At 44.3% G+C, this 17,541-nt stretch overlaps 1 protein-coding gene across 1 annotated transcript in view; it reads right to left on the bottom strand.

The window, feature by feature from the left end:
• The window catches only part of itga9 (integrin, alpha 9), a 125,997-nt gene that overhangs the window by 70,970 nt on the left and 37,486 nt on the right, over positions 1–17,541 (bottom strand). The window contains exons 11-14 of the mRNA XM_038975156.1: positions 10,021–10,115; positions 7,883–7,973; positions 5,645–5,690; positions 4,799–4,953 (exon numbers count right to left, since the gene is read on the bottom strand). Coding sequence (XP_038831084.1) covers positions 4,799–4,953; positions 5,645–5,690; positions 7,883–7,973; positions 10,021–10,115 — 387 coding nt within the window. The remainder of the gene's footprint in view (positions 1–4,798; positions 4,954–5,644; positions 5,691–7,882; positions 7,974–10,020; positions 10,116–17,541) is intronic.

Here is a 17,541-nt window from a genome sequence, read left to right as displayed (position 1 = left end):
CACATTGCATGAAAAAGTTTTGGGGATGCTAGTGGTTGTAGTCATTTGGGATCTATCTGTCCCAGACTATGTTTGGAATATTTATTTCTCACACAGAATAGAATAGGTTGACTTTTGTACTATGGGAGATAGTAGATTGACATAGGCTAGTGCTTTTGCTGTTCGTTAGGCCTACTCATCCTGTTGGCTGACGAAAAGTAAATGTGGACAGTTCTTCAAATAGCTTCAATATGCACCTCGGAAGTGGATAAGGACTTGCGCAGTTGCGTCCCCGATGTGTCTGTCTTCACTTGTAGCCTGTGAGAAAGACCTGATCACGTGACAGAGAGCCATATGAGTGAGAGGCACATCGGATTGCGCAGCACACTAAGGAAGAAGGGCACAACGCAGCACTCCAGGCCACAAAAGGCATGGTTTTTTGGGGTGCATTACGGCCACAAAGGGGATGCCACTGTGAAATTCGAAGCATTATCAAAGTGCTTATTGTGAAGGTGTAGGTTATATTACATGGATTTATTAGACTTTTTTAAAATGGCTTGTAGGCTATGTGTGGAAGCCAGGAGACGCTACATGTGTTAATGTTAATTAACTGTCAATTACTGTGAGACCGACAGCTTGACAATCACCGGCTGACGGAATTTCGTGACTGCCACAGCCCCAGTCCGGTCAAGCCTTAGTTGGAGATGTCATCATGTCTCACTACCAGACATGCACACACACAGGAAATTAAGCTGGAATGTATAGCGGCCGTTTTACGGGCAGCTGACCAATTCTACTATTTTGTGTGTTCTTTGGAGCTGATCTTAACTTTTTTCGTAAATAATGTTTCCGCCATCGTTTCCTATGACCGAAAAGAGCTTCTGGACATCAGAACAGTGATCAACAGCCTTAATTTGGATGAAGATTTCTACTTCAATGAGACGGCGGCACAGGACATACTGCTCACCCCAGACCAGGCCCTAATCCCTGACACTCGGAAGAGAAAGAGACAGCGATATAGAGGCTGACGTACAGGTACCCTGATGAAGCTACGGTGGAGAGTAAATTATCCGCTTCTACTCTCTGTTCTATTCTACAAATCACTGGAGAACAAACCGAACAAACTCCTTTTGAGACTATCCTATCAACGGGATCTGAAGAACTGTAATTACCTATGTTTCTCTGAAACTTGGCTGAACAAGGAGATGGATAATATTCCAGCTGGTTTTTCTATGAATCGGCAGAACAGAACGGCAGCGTCGGGTAAGCTCAACGGGAGTGGTGTTTGGATCTTTGTTAACAACAGCTGGTGCGCAATCTCTAATGTTAAGGAAGTCTCAAGGTTCTTCTCGCCGGAGTTAGTATGGTATATCATGAGGCATTCTATTTACCAAGAGTTATCTATAATTTTTGTATATTTCTATTTACCACCACAAACCGATGCTATCACTAAGACTGCACTCAAAGAGCTGTATAGGGCCATTAGCAAACAAGAAAATGCTCATCCAAAAAGTGGTGCTCCTAGTAGCCGGTGATTTAATGGAGGAAAACTGAAATCTGCTTTACCTAATTTCTACCAGCATGTCACCTGTGCAGCTAGAGGCAAAGCAAGGCAAGATCACCTTTACTCCACACACAGAGATGCATACAAAGCTCTCCCTCTCTCTCGCCCCCCATTTGGCAAATCTGACCATAACTCCATCCTCCTGATTCCTGCTTACAAGCAAAATCTCAAACAGGAAGAACCAGTGGCGCGCTGAACACGGAAGTGGTCCAATGAAGTGAATGCTAAGCTACAGGACTGTTTCGCTAGCACAGACTGGAATATGTTCCCTGACTCATCTGATAACATTGAGGAGTTTACCACATTAGTCACCGGCTTCATTAATAAGTGCATCGATGACATCGTCCCCACAGTGACCATACGTACATATCCCAACCAAAAGCCATGGGTTACAGGCAACATCTGCACTGAGTTTAAGGCTAGAGCTACCGCTTTCAAGGAGCGGGACACTAACCTGGATGCTTATAAGAAATCCCGCTACGCCCTCCGACAAATCATCAAACAGGCAAAGGGTGAATACAGGATTAAGATCAAATCCTACTACACTGGTTCTGATGCTCGTCGGATTTGGCAGGGCTTGCAAACTATCACAGATTACAAAGGGAAACCCAGCCACGAGCTGCCCAGTGATGAAAGCCTACCAAACAAGCTAAATGCCGTCTATGCTAGCTTTGAGGCAAGCAACACTGAACCATGCTTGAGAGCACCAGCTGTTCCGGGACGACTGAGTGATCACGCACTCCATAGCCGATGTGAGTAAGACCTTTAAACAGGTTAACATTCACAAGGCAGTGGGGCCAGACGGATTACCAAGACGTGTACTCAGAGCATGCGCTGACCAGCTGGTAAGTCTCTCCCTGACCCAGTCTACATGTTTCAGGCAGACCACCATAGTTCCTGTGCTCAAGAACACTAAGGTAACCTGTCTAGATGACTATCGCCCCGTAGCTCTCACATCTGTAGCCATGAAATGCTTTCATTACTCACATCAACACAATCATTCCAGACACCCTGGACCTACTCCAATTTGCATAACGCCCCAACAGATCCATGCTTGAGAGCACCAGCTGTTCCGGGACGACTGAGTGATCACGCACTCCATAGCCGATGTGAGTAAGACCTTTAAACAGGTTAACATTCACAAGGCAGTGGGGCCAGACGGATTACCAAGACGTGTACTCAGAGCATGCGCTGACCAGCTGGTAAGTCTCTCCCTGACCCAGTCTACATGTTTCAGGCAGACCACCATAGTTCCTGTGCTCAAGAACACTAAGGTAACCTGTCTAGATGACTATCGCCCCGTAGCTCTCACATCTGTAGCCATGAAATGCTTTCATTACTCACATCAACACAATCATTCCAGACACCCTGGACCTACTCCAATTTGCATAACGCCCCAACAGATCCACAGATCAGGCAATCTCTATACGAGGCAATCTCAGAGGAAGGCCCTAAAAATTGGAATAGAGTCCAGCCTCCCAAGCCATAGGTTGTTTCTCAAAATGCATATTACCGTGCTTTGAGCACGCGAATTGAAGCATGGGAGGGTTGGAGTATAAGTCCAAATCAAATTATGCGAAATGGAGCATTTACATGTACATATTTTGAAGCATGCATTGATTCAAGCTTCAACGGAAAGTATGCAAAGAAATATGAAGCAACCATGTAAAAATGCAAATTTTCTTTTGAAATCAATTGTGGACATTATTTCAACTGAAGCAAGATAAAATACACTCCGACTTCGGAATGAAATGTTGCCTATTCACATCTCAAATTTGCCTGACTACAATATTTTATCTTGCTACGTTAATAAATACATGCTGTGTTAATTTTGGCATGTTTACCTGCCTACAATACACACTGTAGTGTGTGTAGGTCGTAAGACCATAGTAAGTCAATAGCGCTAACTGGCTAGCTGCGAATGTTAGCTAGCCAGATAGCCACAAAGGACTGTTAGCTAGCTACCAACAAAGAATTAACATCTACTTTGGATAACATTGGTTTTAGGGCATTTTTACCAGTTATACTATCTGGTTAGCTACATTATTATGATTCACATATAGCCAGCTGATAGTTATGAAGTAAAACATTTGCTTTGTGTATATCTTCTTTCGGCTTTATTGCCATTATCCTGGCTAGAAGTGAATAGGTAAGTCCATAGAACAGCTTCTACCCCAAAGCCATAAGACTGTTAAAATAGTTAGTTAAATAGTTAACCAAATAGCTACCTGGACTATCTGCATTGACACTTTTTTCACAAACTTTTTTGACTCATCACATACGCTGCTACTGTTTACCATCTGTCACTTTATTCCCAGTTATAAAGAAATTACACAAAAATGTAAATGTACTGTGTGTGTGTGGGTGTGTGAATTTGTGCATCTCGGTGTGTGTGTGTGTATGCATCTCGGTGTGGTGCTTGCGCCATGGTTTGTGTGTATGTGCATGCATGTATGCGTGTGCGTGTTTATGTGTGTGAGGGGGTGCCTTCCATGACCTCACCCTGTCAGGCGGAAAGGGGCGTTGAGTGTTCATTACCGGCCCAGGCGTTTTCACCAAACAGAACAGAAACACACACACACACACACACACACATACATACATACACTACCAGGCGTCATCACCAAACAGAAAGACACGAGGTGCTGCAGTGCAGAACTACTTTCCACTGGTCGTGCCAAACAGTCAAACAGAAGAGAACAGAGAACCCTTATTCCTGCTGTTACGCCTGGCCCTGGATCTGCTCCTCATTATGTAATGAAACAGCAGGCTATTTCCCTGTCCTGGGGGGTGCTTAACACGACCACACCCAACTGTGGCCACACCCAAACAACAGTCAACCATGAACACACCTAAAGAGTCAAACGATAACCATGACCAAACACTTAAACACTGAACACTCAGAACACCATGACCAGACCTAAACAACCAACCAGGACCACACCTAAACAGCTAACCAGGACCACATCTAAACTGTCAACACCTATTGGCTGGATTATAACCAGACTAGACCAGTAGACTGAAGGAGAACCACAACCATAGGCAGCATCCATTGGCCAAAGGCTACATCATGGAATGACACAATTCAGTGGCACATTCACAAATCGCTCTGAATAATCCACTACAATATAGTCTACTAGTTCTAACTACTAAAACAAGGCATATGAGGGGTCCCATTTCAAACATACCACTATCAACTTAAGTGCGTTGTACATTATTTTGTGTCTGCTGTAGTTATGCTGTAGTTGTGCTCACCTATCTGTCCAGGCAGGTGTTTTCCTCTGAAGAGCAGGCAGACTGTAGCGTTGAAACAGTTGAGGTGCTGTGGTCCCTCGTGACACTGAGGAACAGAGATGTTGATGGAGACAGGCAGGTAGATGGACACGTCCACAGTGATCACCGGTCGGGACCTAGAGACCAAACACAACGTGGTGTCAATGGACCTACAACTATTAAAATACAACATGGTGTCAATGGACCTACAACCAATACAATACAACATGGTGTCAATGGACTTACAACCATTACAATACAACATGGTGTCAATGGATTTACAACCAATACAATACAACATGGTGTCAATGGACCTACAACCAATACAATACAACATGGTGTCAATGGATTTACAACCATTACAATACAACATGGTGTCAATGGACCTACAACCAATACAATACAACATGGTGTCAATGGATTTACAACCATTACAATACAACATGGTGTCAATGGATTTACAACCATTACAATACAACATGGTGTCAATGGACTTACAACCATTACAATACAACATGGTGTCAATGGACCTACAACCAATAAAACACAACGTGGTGTCAATGGACTTACAACATGTTGAACATGGTACTGCAGTGGACACAGCTTGGCATTAATGTCTTTCTGTGATGAAAAACATACTCTGTTCCACTGTATGCGTTTATACTGCTCTTTTCCAATATCTACAGAAGCATAGGTTAACTCTTAGAATAAAACAATGTATTGTGCACACATTCAAAGTGGTATGCTGGTATGGACAGTGAAACAAAGCCACTGTTCGTGTAACACCAAAATATATTACATTCCAACTTCAACAATACAACCACTCACCTCAATAACACCACACTATCAGCCATAAAAGCACCAATGGTAATATCTGCAATGAAAGAACAACCAATGAGCGAAACCTAAGATAGTGCAGATTTATCCTTCTTTGAAAATATGGCACAATACACATAGGTTATCATTAAAAGGGGGCTGAACTTACTGATTTGGACGTTATTTTAGCTCGCTCATTAATAAATGCAGCAACAATGACTGACGCCAAATGAGAGTATTGGGGATGTTGTTTATTGTGGGTGGCTCTCGCGTGTGTGTTCTCACGTGGCAAGCGTTTGTACATTCACTCTGCCAAAACAGTACACAGTTACAGTCACTCACCCATCTAGATAACTTGAAACAGTCTAACCAGGTCTTGTATCTTGATGTCGCCTTGGCTAGCTAGGGCTAGCAAACTTCTTTCGCCAATTAGCTTCAGCCGGCTGGTGAGCGACCGTTGCAAAATTGGTTTGACTTTGGATAGACTATCTCCGGGGCCAGTTAGGGACTGTCAATACATTACACAATGTAAATGGGACAATATTTCCATGTTACACGCCTTTTAGTTGTCTCATTATATGATTGCAATATTTGTATATGAATTTCTACAAATTATAGTTGGTTTGAGATTTTTGAAATGTTGAAATGTTTAGCTATTGACAATTGTAAATATTTCCCCATGTAATCTGTGTAATTTATGATGGTCCCTAACTAGCCCGATAGGGATATCGAATGTCAAACCAAATTGACCACGGGCATTACGATGGGGTTGTGTGCAGCTGCGCTCCAAATTGATGATTACTTGGGTGCTGCCAGCTGTGGGCAGGATTGAAAAAAAAAAAACCCAAGGAAACCTATTACACAGTACCCATTCCGTGATCCACCATTTTTTCCTAATTGTCTTGCACATCTCAGTTTTGAATGAGACTGACTATGACCACATTTATTCTATTTACACTTTGTAGTCAATTTTGACACTATAATAAATGATTCTGACTAATATCGATGCCACATGGGCTGTTTTCAACCAATGAAGTTTATTGCCTTCAGTTGCGCTTTAACAATGGAGTCCTCATACTTGTTGTTTACTGTTCTAGTTCTGAATGTCCCCTGTTGATGTGGAATGCAGTAAACAACATGTCTCAGCATCACGAGTCTGACCGACTGACCAGGGACCACTCAGAGTCAGACAGACGGTAGTCTGACCGACTGACCAGGGACCACTCAGAGTCAGACAGACGGTAGTCTAACAGACAGACGGTAGTCTAACCGACTGACCAGGGACCACTCAGAGTCAGACAGACAGGAGTCTGACCGACTGACCAGGGACCACTCAGAGTCAGACAGACGGTAGTCTGACCGACTGACCAGGGACCACTCAGAGTCAGACAGACAGGAGTCTGACCAGGGACCCCTCAGAGTCAGACAGACGGTAGTCTAACCGACTGACCAGGGACCACTCAGAGTCAGACAGACAGGAGTCTAACCGACTGACCAGGGACCACTCAGAGTCAGACAGACAGGAGTCTGACCAGGGACCCCTCAGAGTCAGACAGACGGTAGTCTAACCGACTGACCAGGGACCACTCAGAGTCAGACAGACGGGTGAACAAGTGGGAGAAGGCGTGAATAACACCACATTCGAATCAGCAGACATTCTTTACTTTGTCTGCTGATTCGATCCGAGCTCGTTTGATTTATTTGTTTAACCTAAATCTCACCAGGTAGGATATTGAGAACACATTCTCTTTTACAATAACGACATGAAGTTGAGCTGTGGAGCTGTAGGCCCTATGTACATCATTAACCCTGAACCTAGTGGAGATGTAGGCCCTACGTACATCATTAACCCTGAACCTAGTGGAGATGTAGGCCCTACGTACATCATTAACCCTGAACCTAGTGGAGCTGTAGGCCCTACGTACATCATTAACCCTGAACCTAGTGGAGCTGTAGGCCCTATGTACATCATTAACCCTGAACCTAGTGGAGCTGTAGGCCCTACATACATCATTAACCCTGAACCTAGTGTTGGCTACGTTGTATCATCTGTTTTGTACTGTACAAAGGAAAAACCTGCACTCACTGAAATATTATTTAAGTTAATCTTTAAGAATGTATTTTTTTATTTTTTTTTAACAGTGTATCCCTTTTGAATCCGGCACCCAAATAGTTTTTGTTACTACAAACTTTTCAGTTGAGCACGCCAATTCTTCATTCTATGTATTGTACTGTATATTGTGACATTACCTAGATATCCATTGCCGTCCATGTCCACATTGCCAGATATTGATTGGCCGAACATCTGGAAGGCGGGGTTTACACTCCGTCCAGACAGCCTCTGCAATGAATTATATAAAACGTGAGATAGAATACACACACACACAAACATGCACGCAAGTACACACACACAGACTGACCTGTCAGACCAACACTAGCGAACACATTACTGTAGCAGGAGGGATCAGCATCACACTGTCTCATAACAGTCAAGCATGTTTTTGCTACCGCTACTAAAACAGACCACTGTGTCTGTTACTGCTACCATAACAGACCATTGTGTCTGATAATGCTACCACTGAGACCACTGTGTCTGTTAATGCTACCACTGAGACCACTGTGTCTGATAATGCTACCACTGAGGCCACTGTGTCTGTTAATGCTACCACTGAGACCACTGTGTCTGATAATGCTACCACTGAGACCACTGTGTCCCATTTGAAACACAGTCACAGTAGTCCTTCATTTCTATTTACTTAGAGATACCATAACAGACCACTGTGGCTGTGCCTGCTACCGAAACAGACCACTGTGTCTGTTACTGCTACCATAACAGACAACTGTGTCTGTTACTGCTACCATAACACACCACTGTCTGAGCTTTAATCTAACAACAACACTGAGTAAGGCTACGGTTTGAGAGGGAAGTGGACTTTTACATTTCACCTCATCCTGTATCTCTCAGTAAATAGAAATGAAGAACTACTGTGACTGTTTCAAATGGGACCCTATGCAGTGCACTACTTTTGACCTGGGACCTATTGGCTCTGGTGAAAAGTAGTGCACTATATATGGGTGCCATTTGGGACTCAAACTCTATAATATTGTTTCATGGGGCTAATATCCATTGTGGGGATCTTTTGTTCTGGCTTCCAAGCTATTGAAAACACACTCCTGTGTGTGTGTATTCGTATTAGATGAGTGGAAAATCTCTTCCCAGGATAACATTACCACCTGGGTCTTTATGACACGTTAGTCAGAGGATGCTTCCCAAATGGAACCCTATTCCCTATTTAGTGCACATAAGGCTCTGGTAAAAAAAATTGTACTATAGGGAATAGGGTGTCATTTGAGATGCAGCCAGAGAGTAATAGTGCTGCTGTGTCAACACAGATGGAGCTGTGATGTTATCCTTGTTGCTAACACAATGCAGTGTGTGTGTGTTTGGTTTCACTATCCTTGTGGGGACCAGAAGTCCTCACAAGGATAGTAAAACAAGGAATATTAAGAGCATTTTGCCGGTCCCCACAAGAGAAAATACTATTTTAGGTTTAAGAGTTAGGGTTAGGATTAAGGTTAGTGGTTTAGGGTTAGGATTAGGGTTAGGTTAAGGAAAATAGGATTGCAAATGGGAATCAATTGTTTGTAAAACAAACATGTGTGTGTGTGTGTGTGTGTGTGGACTAAACTAGAAATTAAAAACAGATGAAGATGATATTTTATGTTGTTGGTCTCAAACACAGGGGACATAATGTCTCATTTGGCTTAAGATGAATTGTCTCTTGACTTTCTAGTATCTCTTCCTCCAAAAGAGCCTATGATGGTGGCATATTATCTACCAAGACTTGTGTTGATTACTTGTTGTGTCTAACCATTGAAAGTGTCTTTACCGGCCTCCCGGATGGCGCAGTGGTCTAGGGCACTGCATCGCAGTGCTAGCTGCGCCACCAGAGTCTCTGGGTTCGCGCCCAGGCTCTGTCGCAGCCGGCCGCGACCGGGAGGTCCGTGGGGCGACGCACAATTGGGCTAGCGTCGTCCGGGTTAGGGAGGGCTTGGCCGGTAGGGATATCCTTGTCTCATCGCGCTCCAGCGACTCCTGTGGCGGGCCGGGCGCAGTGCGCGCTAACCAAGGGGGCCAGGTGCACGGTGTTTCCTCCGACACATTGGTGCGGCTGGCTTCCGGGTTGGAGGCGCGCTGTGTTAAGAAGCAGTGCGGCTTGGTTGGGTTGTGCTTCGGAGGACGCGTGGCTTTCGACCTTCGTCTCTCCCGAGCCCGTACGGGAGTTGTAGCGATGAGACAAGATAGTAATTACTAGCGATTGGATACCACGAAAATTGGGGAGAAAAGGGGATAAAATTTTAAAAGAAAAAAAAGAAAGTGTCTTTACCATAGAATATTTGTTGACAATTCCTGTGGCATCGCCATGGTAAATGTAGACTGCTCCACCGTAGTCATCCTCTTTGGGTGCTCCTATGGCCACATCTAGAGAGAGATGGGGAGAGAGAGAGAGAATAGGACAGAGGCAGAGAGACAAAGACATACACACAAAGAGAAAGAGTTCAGTATTACTCGTCTACAGAAAATTAACAAGAAAGTTAAGAACCAACAAGACTGGATTCCAACTGCTGTTCAAGAAGTTGCTTTGTGTGTGTCAGGACCATAGAAATAGAATGAATAGAAACAGCGTCGTCATGCACCCTAAAAATCTGAGGGGGCACAAAGTATGTGAGGATCGCTGGGGGGTGACCTGAATGGGTTAGGCACCCCATCTGTAAGTTGGAGAATTTCGCATTTTTAAAACACCTGAAACAGCTTTTTCCTGCAATCTATAGCCATAATCATTACACGTAATTCATATCTGAGCATACCTCTTGAGCGGTCAACCTTTCACCATATGATTTTCACTGTACCCTGCAATCACACCTGCAACCCTGTACATGTGACTATTAAACACTGTGCGGTTCTTTTTTAAAGAAACGAAATATGCTTCTCTGCTAAAAGATTGAAAGGAATGTGAGTCTTATTCAGTACATTTAGCTTTTCTAGTCTACCAACCCAGCAGGCATGCCAGCTGCGATAGTTAGACAAGCTAGCTACTCTAACTTGATTGATAGCCTGAAATAGCTTCTTACTAACTGCACAGAACAACAACAAAAAAACGCAACATGCAACAATTTTAAAGATTTTACTGAGTTACAGTTCATTTATGGAAATCAGTCAATTGAAATAAAGGCCCTAATCTATGGATTTCACATGACTGGGAATACAGATATGCATCTGTTGGTCACAGATACACTATATATACAAAAGTATGTGGACACCCCTTCAAATTAGTGGATTCTGCTATTTCAGCCACACCCGCTGCTGACAGATGTATAAAATCTTGCACACAGCCATGCAATCTCCATAGACAAACATTGGCAGCAGAATGGTCTTGCTGAAGAGCTCAGTGACTTTCAACGTGGCACCGTCATAGGATGCCGCCTTTCCAACAAGTCAGTTAGTCAGCTAGCCCTGCTAGAGCTTCCCCGGTCAACTGTATGTGCTGTTATTGTGAAGTGGAAATGTCTAGGAGCAACAACGGCTCAGCCGCGAAGTGGTAGGCCACACAAACTCACAGAATGGGACCACCAAGTGCTGATTTGCGTAGCACGTAAAATCAACTGTCCTTGGTTGCAGCACTCACTCCTGAGTTCCAAACTGCCTCTGGAAGGAACGTCAGTACAAAAACTGTTCGTCGGGAGCTTTATGAAATGGGCTTCCATGGCCGAGCCACCGCACACAAGCCTAAGATCACCATGCGCAATGCCAAGCATCGGATGGAGTGGTGTAAAGCCCGCCACCATTGGACTCTAGAGCAGTGGAAACGCGTTTTCTGGAGTGATGAATCACGCTTCACAATCTGGCAGTCCGACGGATGAATCTGGGTTTGCCCCACTGCATAGTACCAACTGTAAAGTTTGGTGGAGGAGGAATAATGGTCTGGGGCTGTTTTTCATGGTCCGGGCTAGGCCCCTTAGTTCCAGTGTTGGGAAATCTTAAAGCTACAGCATACAATGACATTCTAGACAATTCTGTGCTTCCAACTTTGTGGAAATAGTTTGGGGAAGGACCAAAGGGAGGTTCATACAGAAATGGTTTGTCGAGATCGGTGTGGAAGAACTTGACTGGCCTGCACAGTGCCCTGACCTCAACCCCATCGAACACCTATGGGATGAATTGGAACACCGACTACGAGCCAGACCTAATCACCCAATATCAGTGCCCGACCTCACTAATGCTCGTGGCTGAATGGAACCAAGTCTCCAAAGCAATGTTCCAACATCTAGTAGAAAGCCTTCACAGAAGAGTGGAGGCTGTTATAGGAGCAAAGAGGGGACCAACTCCATATTAATGCCCATGATTTTGGAATGAGATGTTCGACAAGTAGGTGTCCACATACTTTTGGTCATGTCGTGTACCTTAAAAAAATATTTGGGGTGTGGATCAGAAAACCAGTCAGTATCTGGTATGACCTCCATTTGCCTCATGCAGCACGACATCTCCTTGGCATAAAGTTGATCAGGCTGTTTATTCTGGCCTGTGGAATGTTGTCCCACTCCTCAGCAAGAATGGTAGAGATACTCTGAATGATTGGCTATGAAAACCCAACTGACATTTGCTCCTGGGGTCCTGACCTGTTGCACCCTCGACAAACACTGTGATTATTATTATTTGACCCTGCTGGTCATCTATGAACATTTGAACATCTTGACCATGTTCTGTTATAATCTCCACCCGGCACAGCCAGAAGAGGACTGGCCACCCCTCATAGTCTGGTTCCTCTCTAGCTTTCTTCCTAGGTTCCGGCCTTTCTAGGGAGTTTTTCCTAGCCACCATGCTTCTACACCTGCATTGCTTGCTGTTTCGGGTTTTAGGCTGGGTTTCTGTACAGCACTTTGTAACATCAGCTGATGTAAGAAGGGCTTTAGTAATACATTTGATTGATTGATTTATGTCTGTTGCTGGATATTGGCGGGAACTGGAACACGCTGTCGTACACATCAATCCAGAGCATCGCAAACATGCTAGATGTATCCAGGTCTGGTGAGAACTGGGACATTTTCAGCTTCCAGGAATTGTGTACAGATCCTTGCGACATGGGGCTGTGCATTATCATGTTGAAACATGAGATGACGGCGGCGGAGGAATGGCATGACAATGGGCCTCAGGATCTCGTCTTGGTATCTCTGTGCATTCAAATTGCCATCGATAAAATGCAATTGTTCTTTGTCCATAATTTATAATCCCACTGCCACACACATAGCCATACACGCTGTCTGCCATCTGCCCGATACAGTTGAAACCGGGATTAATCTGTGAAAAGCACACTTCTCCAGCATGCCAGTGGCCATCGAAGGTGAGCATTTGCCCACTGAAGTCGGTTACGATGCCAAACTGCAGTCAGGTCAAAACCCTGGTGAGGACAACGAGCACGCAGATCAGCTTCCCTGCGATGGTTTCTGACAGTTTGTGCAGAAAGTCTTTGGTTGTGCAAACCCACAGTTTCATCAGCTGTATGGGTGGCTGGTCTCAGACAATCCCTCAGGTGAAGAAACCAGATGTGGAGGTCCTGGGCTGGTGTGGTTACACGTGGTCTGCAGATGTGAAGCAGGTTGGACGTACTGCCAAATTCTCTAAAACGATGTTGGAGGTGGCTTATGGTAGAGAAATGAAATTCTCTGGCAACAGCTCTGAAGGACATTCCTGCAGTCAGCATGCCAATTGCACGCTCCCTAAATCTTGAGAAATCTGTAGCATTGTGTTGTGTGACAAAACTGCACATTTTAGAGTATTACGATGGCGCCCGGAGGGGAGGTCTGCCGTCTTTCCGGCTCTTAACCAACCATGCTATATTGTTTGTTTTTTCGCGTTGTTCGTAACTTGATTTGTACATAATGTTGCTGCTACCATCTCTTATGACTGAAAAGAGCTTCTGGACATCAGATTTGCGATTGCTCACCTCAAACTGGACAAAGAGTTCTTCTTCAATGAGTTGGACGGGAGGGATATACTACTACAGACACCCGACCATGCCCCGATCCCCGTGATTCGCTGGAGAAGGAAACTGAGATTTCGTGTAAAAAGATCAGGGTGCCTTGTGAGGATCAGGTGACGAGTGGCTAATCTGCCTTTTCCTCCAGCTAGCTAATCACTGGAAAATAAATGGGACGAGCTGAAAGCACATATATCTTACCAACGGTACATTAAAAACTGTAATATCTTATGTTTCACCAAGTCATGGCTGAACGACGACATTAAGAACATACAGCTCGCGGGTTATACACTCCATCGGCAGGACAGAACAGCAGCCTCTGGTAAGACACGGGGTGGGGGCCTATGCATATACAGTTGAAGTCGGAAGTTTACATACACTTATGTTGGAGTCATTAAAACTCGTTTTTCAACCACTCCACAAATTTCTTGTTAACAAACTATAGTTTTGGCAAGTCGGTTAGGACATCTACTTTGTGCATGACACAAGTAGTTTTTCTAACAATTGTTTACAGACAGATTATTTCACTTATGTATCACTGTATCACTTATGTATCACTATCACTGTATCACAATTCCAGTGGGTCAGAAGTTTACATACACTAAGTTGACTGTGCCTTTATACAGCTTGGAAAATTCCAGAAAAGAATGTCATGGCTTTAGAAGCTTCTGATAGGCTAATTGACATCATTTGAGTCAATTGGAGGTGTACCTGTGGATGTATTTCAAGGCCTACCTTCAAACTCAGTGCCTCTTTGCTTGACATCATGGGAAAATCTAAAGATATCAGCCAAGACCTCAGAAAAACAATTGTAGACCTCCACAAGTCTGGTTCATCCTTGATACAACTTCCAAACGCCTGAAGGTACCACATTCATCTGTACAAACAATCGTGCGCAAGTATAAACACCATGGGACCACGCAGCCGTCATACCGCTCAGGAAGGAGACGCGTTCTGTCTCCTAGAGATGAACGTACTTTGGTGCGAAAAGTGCAAATCAATCCCAGAACAGCAGCAAAGGACCTTGCTGGAGGAAACAGGTACAAAAGTATCTATATCCACAGTAAAACAAGTCCTATATCGACATAACCTGAAAGGCCGCTCAGCAAGGAAGAAGCCACTGCTCCAAAACGCCATAAAAAAGCCAGACTACGGTTTGCAACTGCACATGGTGACAAAGATCGTACTTTTTGGATAAATGTCCTCTAGTCTGATGAAACAAAATTAGAACTGTTTGGCCATAATGACCATCGTTACGTTTGGAGGAAAAAGGGGGAGGCTTGCAAGCCAAATAACACCATCCCAACCGTGAAGCAGCATCATGTTGTGGGGGTGCTTTGCTGCTGGAGGGACTGGTGCACTTCACAAAATAGATGGCATCATGAGGGAGGAAAATTATGTGGATATATTGAATCTCAAGACATCCGTCAGGAAGTTAAAGCTTGGTCGCAAATGGGTCTTCCAAATGGACAATGACCCCAAGCATACTCCCAAAGTTGTGGCAAAATGGCTTAAGGACAACAAAGTCAAGTTATTGGAGTGGCCATCACAAACACCTGACCTCAATCCCACAGAAAATTGGTGGGCAGAACTGAAAAAGCGTGTGCGAGCAAGGAGGCCTTCAAACCTGACTCAGTTACACCAGCTCTGTGTAACGGTTTTCTTCCAGGGGTGAAGGAGAGGACCAAAGTGCAGCGCGGCTAGTGTTAAACATGTTTAATAAAGAACAAGTAAAACACTACAAACAACAATACAAAATAACAAATGTGCAAAAACCGACACAGACCTATCTGGTGCAGACAATCACAGAGACAGGAAACAAACACCCACAAAATCCCAACACAAAACAAGCCTCCTATATATGATTCTCAATCAGGGACAACGATTACCATCTGCCTCTGATTGAGAACCATATTAGGCTGGACATAGAAACAGACAAACTAGACACACAACATAGAATTCCCACCCAGCTCACGTCCTGACCAACTAAACACATACAAAACAACAGAAAACAGGTCAGGAACGTGACACTCTGTCAGGAGGAATGGGCCAAAATTCACCTAACTTATTGTGGGAAGCTTGTGGAAGGCTACCCGAAACGTTTGACCCAAGTTAAACAATTTAAAGGCAATGCTACCAAATACTAATTGAGTGCATGTAAACTTCTGACCCACTGGGAATGTGATCAAATAAATAAAAAGTGAAATAAATCATTCTCTCTACTATTATTCTGACATTTCACATTCTTAAAATAAAGTGGTGATCCTAACTGACCTAAGAAAGGGCATTTTTACTAGGATTAAATGTCAGGAATTGTGAGTTTAAACTGAGTTTAAATGTATTTGGCTAAGGTGTATGTAAACTTCCGACTTCAACTGTATGTGAAGAACAGCTGGTCCACGATATCTAAGGAAATCTCAAGGTTTTGCTCGCCTGAGGTAGAGTATGTCATGATAAGCTGTAGACCACACTATCTACCTAGAGAGTTTTCATCTGTATTTTTCGAAGCTGTCTACATACCACCACAGACCGATGCTGGCACTAAAACCGCGCTCAATGAGCTGTATACCGCCATAAGCAAACAGGAAAACGCTCATCCAGAGCCGGCACTCCTAGTGGCTTGGATTTCAATGCAGGGAAACTTAAATCAGTTTTACCTCATTTCTATCAGCATGTTAAATGTGCAACCAGAGGGGGAAAAAATCTAGACCACCTTTACTCCACACACAGAGACCCATACAAAGCTCTCCCTCGCCCTCCATTTGGCAAATCTGGCCATAAATCTATCCGCCTGATTCCTGCTTACAAGCCAAAATTAAAGCAGAAAGCACCAGTGACTCGGCCTATAAAAAAGTGGTCAGATGAAGCAGATGCTAAACTACAGGACTGCTTTGCTAGCACAGACTGGAATATGTTCCAGGATTCTTCCGATGGCATTGAGGAGTACACCACATCAGTTACTGGCTTTATCAATAAGTGCATCGAGGACGTCGTCCCCACAGTGACTACGTATATACCCCAACCAGAAGCCATGAATTACAGGCAACATTCGCACTGAGCTAAAGGGTAGAGCTGCCGCTTTCAAGGAGTGGGACTAACCCGGAAGCTTATAAGAAATCACGCTATGCCCTACGACGAACCATCAAACAGGCAAAGCGCCAATACAGGACTAAGATCGAATCGTACTTCACCTTCTCCGACGCTCATCGGATGTGGCAGGGCTTGCAAACTATTAGAGACTACAAAGGGAAGCACAGCCAAGAGCTGCCCAGTGACATGAGCCTACCAGACGAGCTAAATAACTTCTATGCTCGCTTCAAGGCAAGTACCACTTCAACATGCATGAGAGCGTTAGCTGTTCCGGACGACTGAGTGATCACGCTCTCCGCAGCCAATGTGAGTAAGACCTTTAAACAGGTCAACATTCACAAGGCCGCAGGGCCAGATGGATTACCAGGACGTGTACTCCGAGCATGGCAAGTGTCTTCACTGACATTTTCAACCTCTCCCTGTCTGAGTCTGTAATACCAACATGTTTCAAGCAGACCACCATAGTCCCTGTGGCCAAAAACACTAAGGTAACCTGCCTAAATGATTACCGACACGTAGCACTCACGTCTGTAGCCATGAAATGCTTTGACAGGCTGGTCATGGCTCACATCAACACCATTATCCCAGAAATTTTTTATAGTCCCATACCCCTTCAAACATTCAACCTCCAGCTGCGTACCCCCTCTAGCACCAGGGTCAGCACACTCTCAGATGTAGTTTTTTTGCCATCATTGTAAGCCTGCCACACACACACACTATACAATACATTTATTAAACATAAGAATGAGTGTGAGTTTTTGTCACAACCCGGCTCATGGGAAA

The sequence above is a fragment of the Salvelinus namaycush genome, chromosome 35, assembly GCF_016432855.1.
Source record: "Salvelinus namaycush isolate Seneca chromosome 35, SaNama_1.0, whole genome shotgun sequence".
Taxonomy (NCBI): Eukaryota; Metazoa; Chordata; class Actinopteri; order Salmoniformes; family Salmonidae; genus Salvelinus; species Salvelinus namaycush.
The sequence above is the reverse complement of the archived record's forward strand: the minus strand, read 5'-3'. Positions and strand labels throughout refer to the sequence as shown.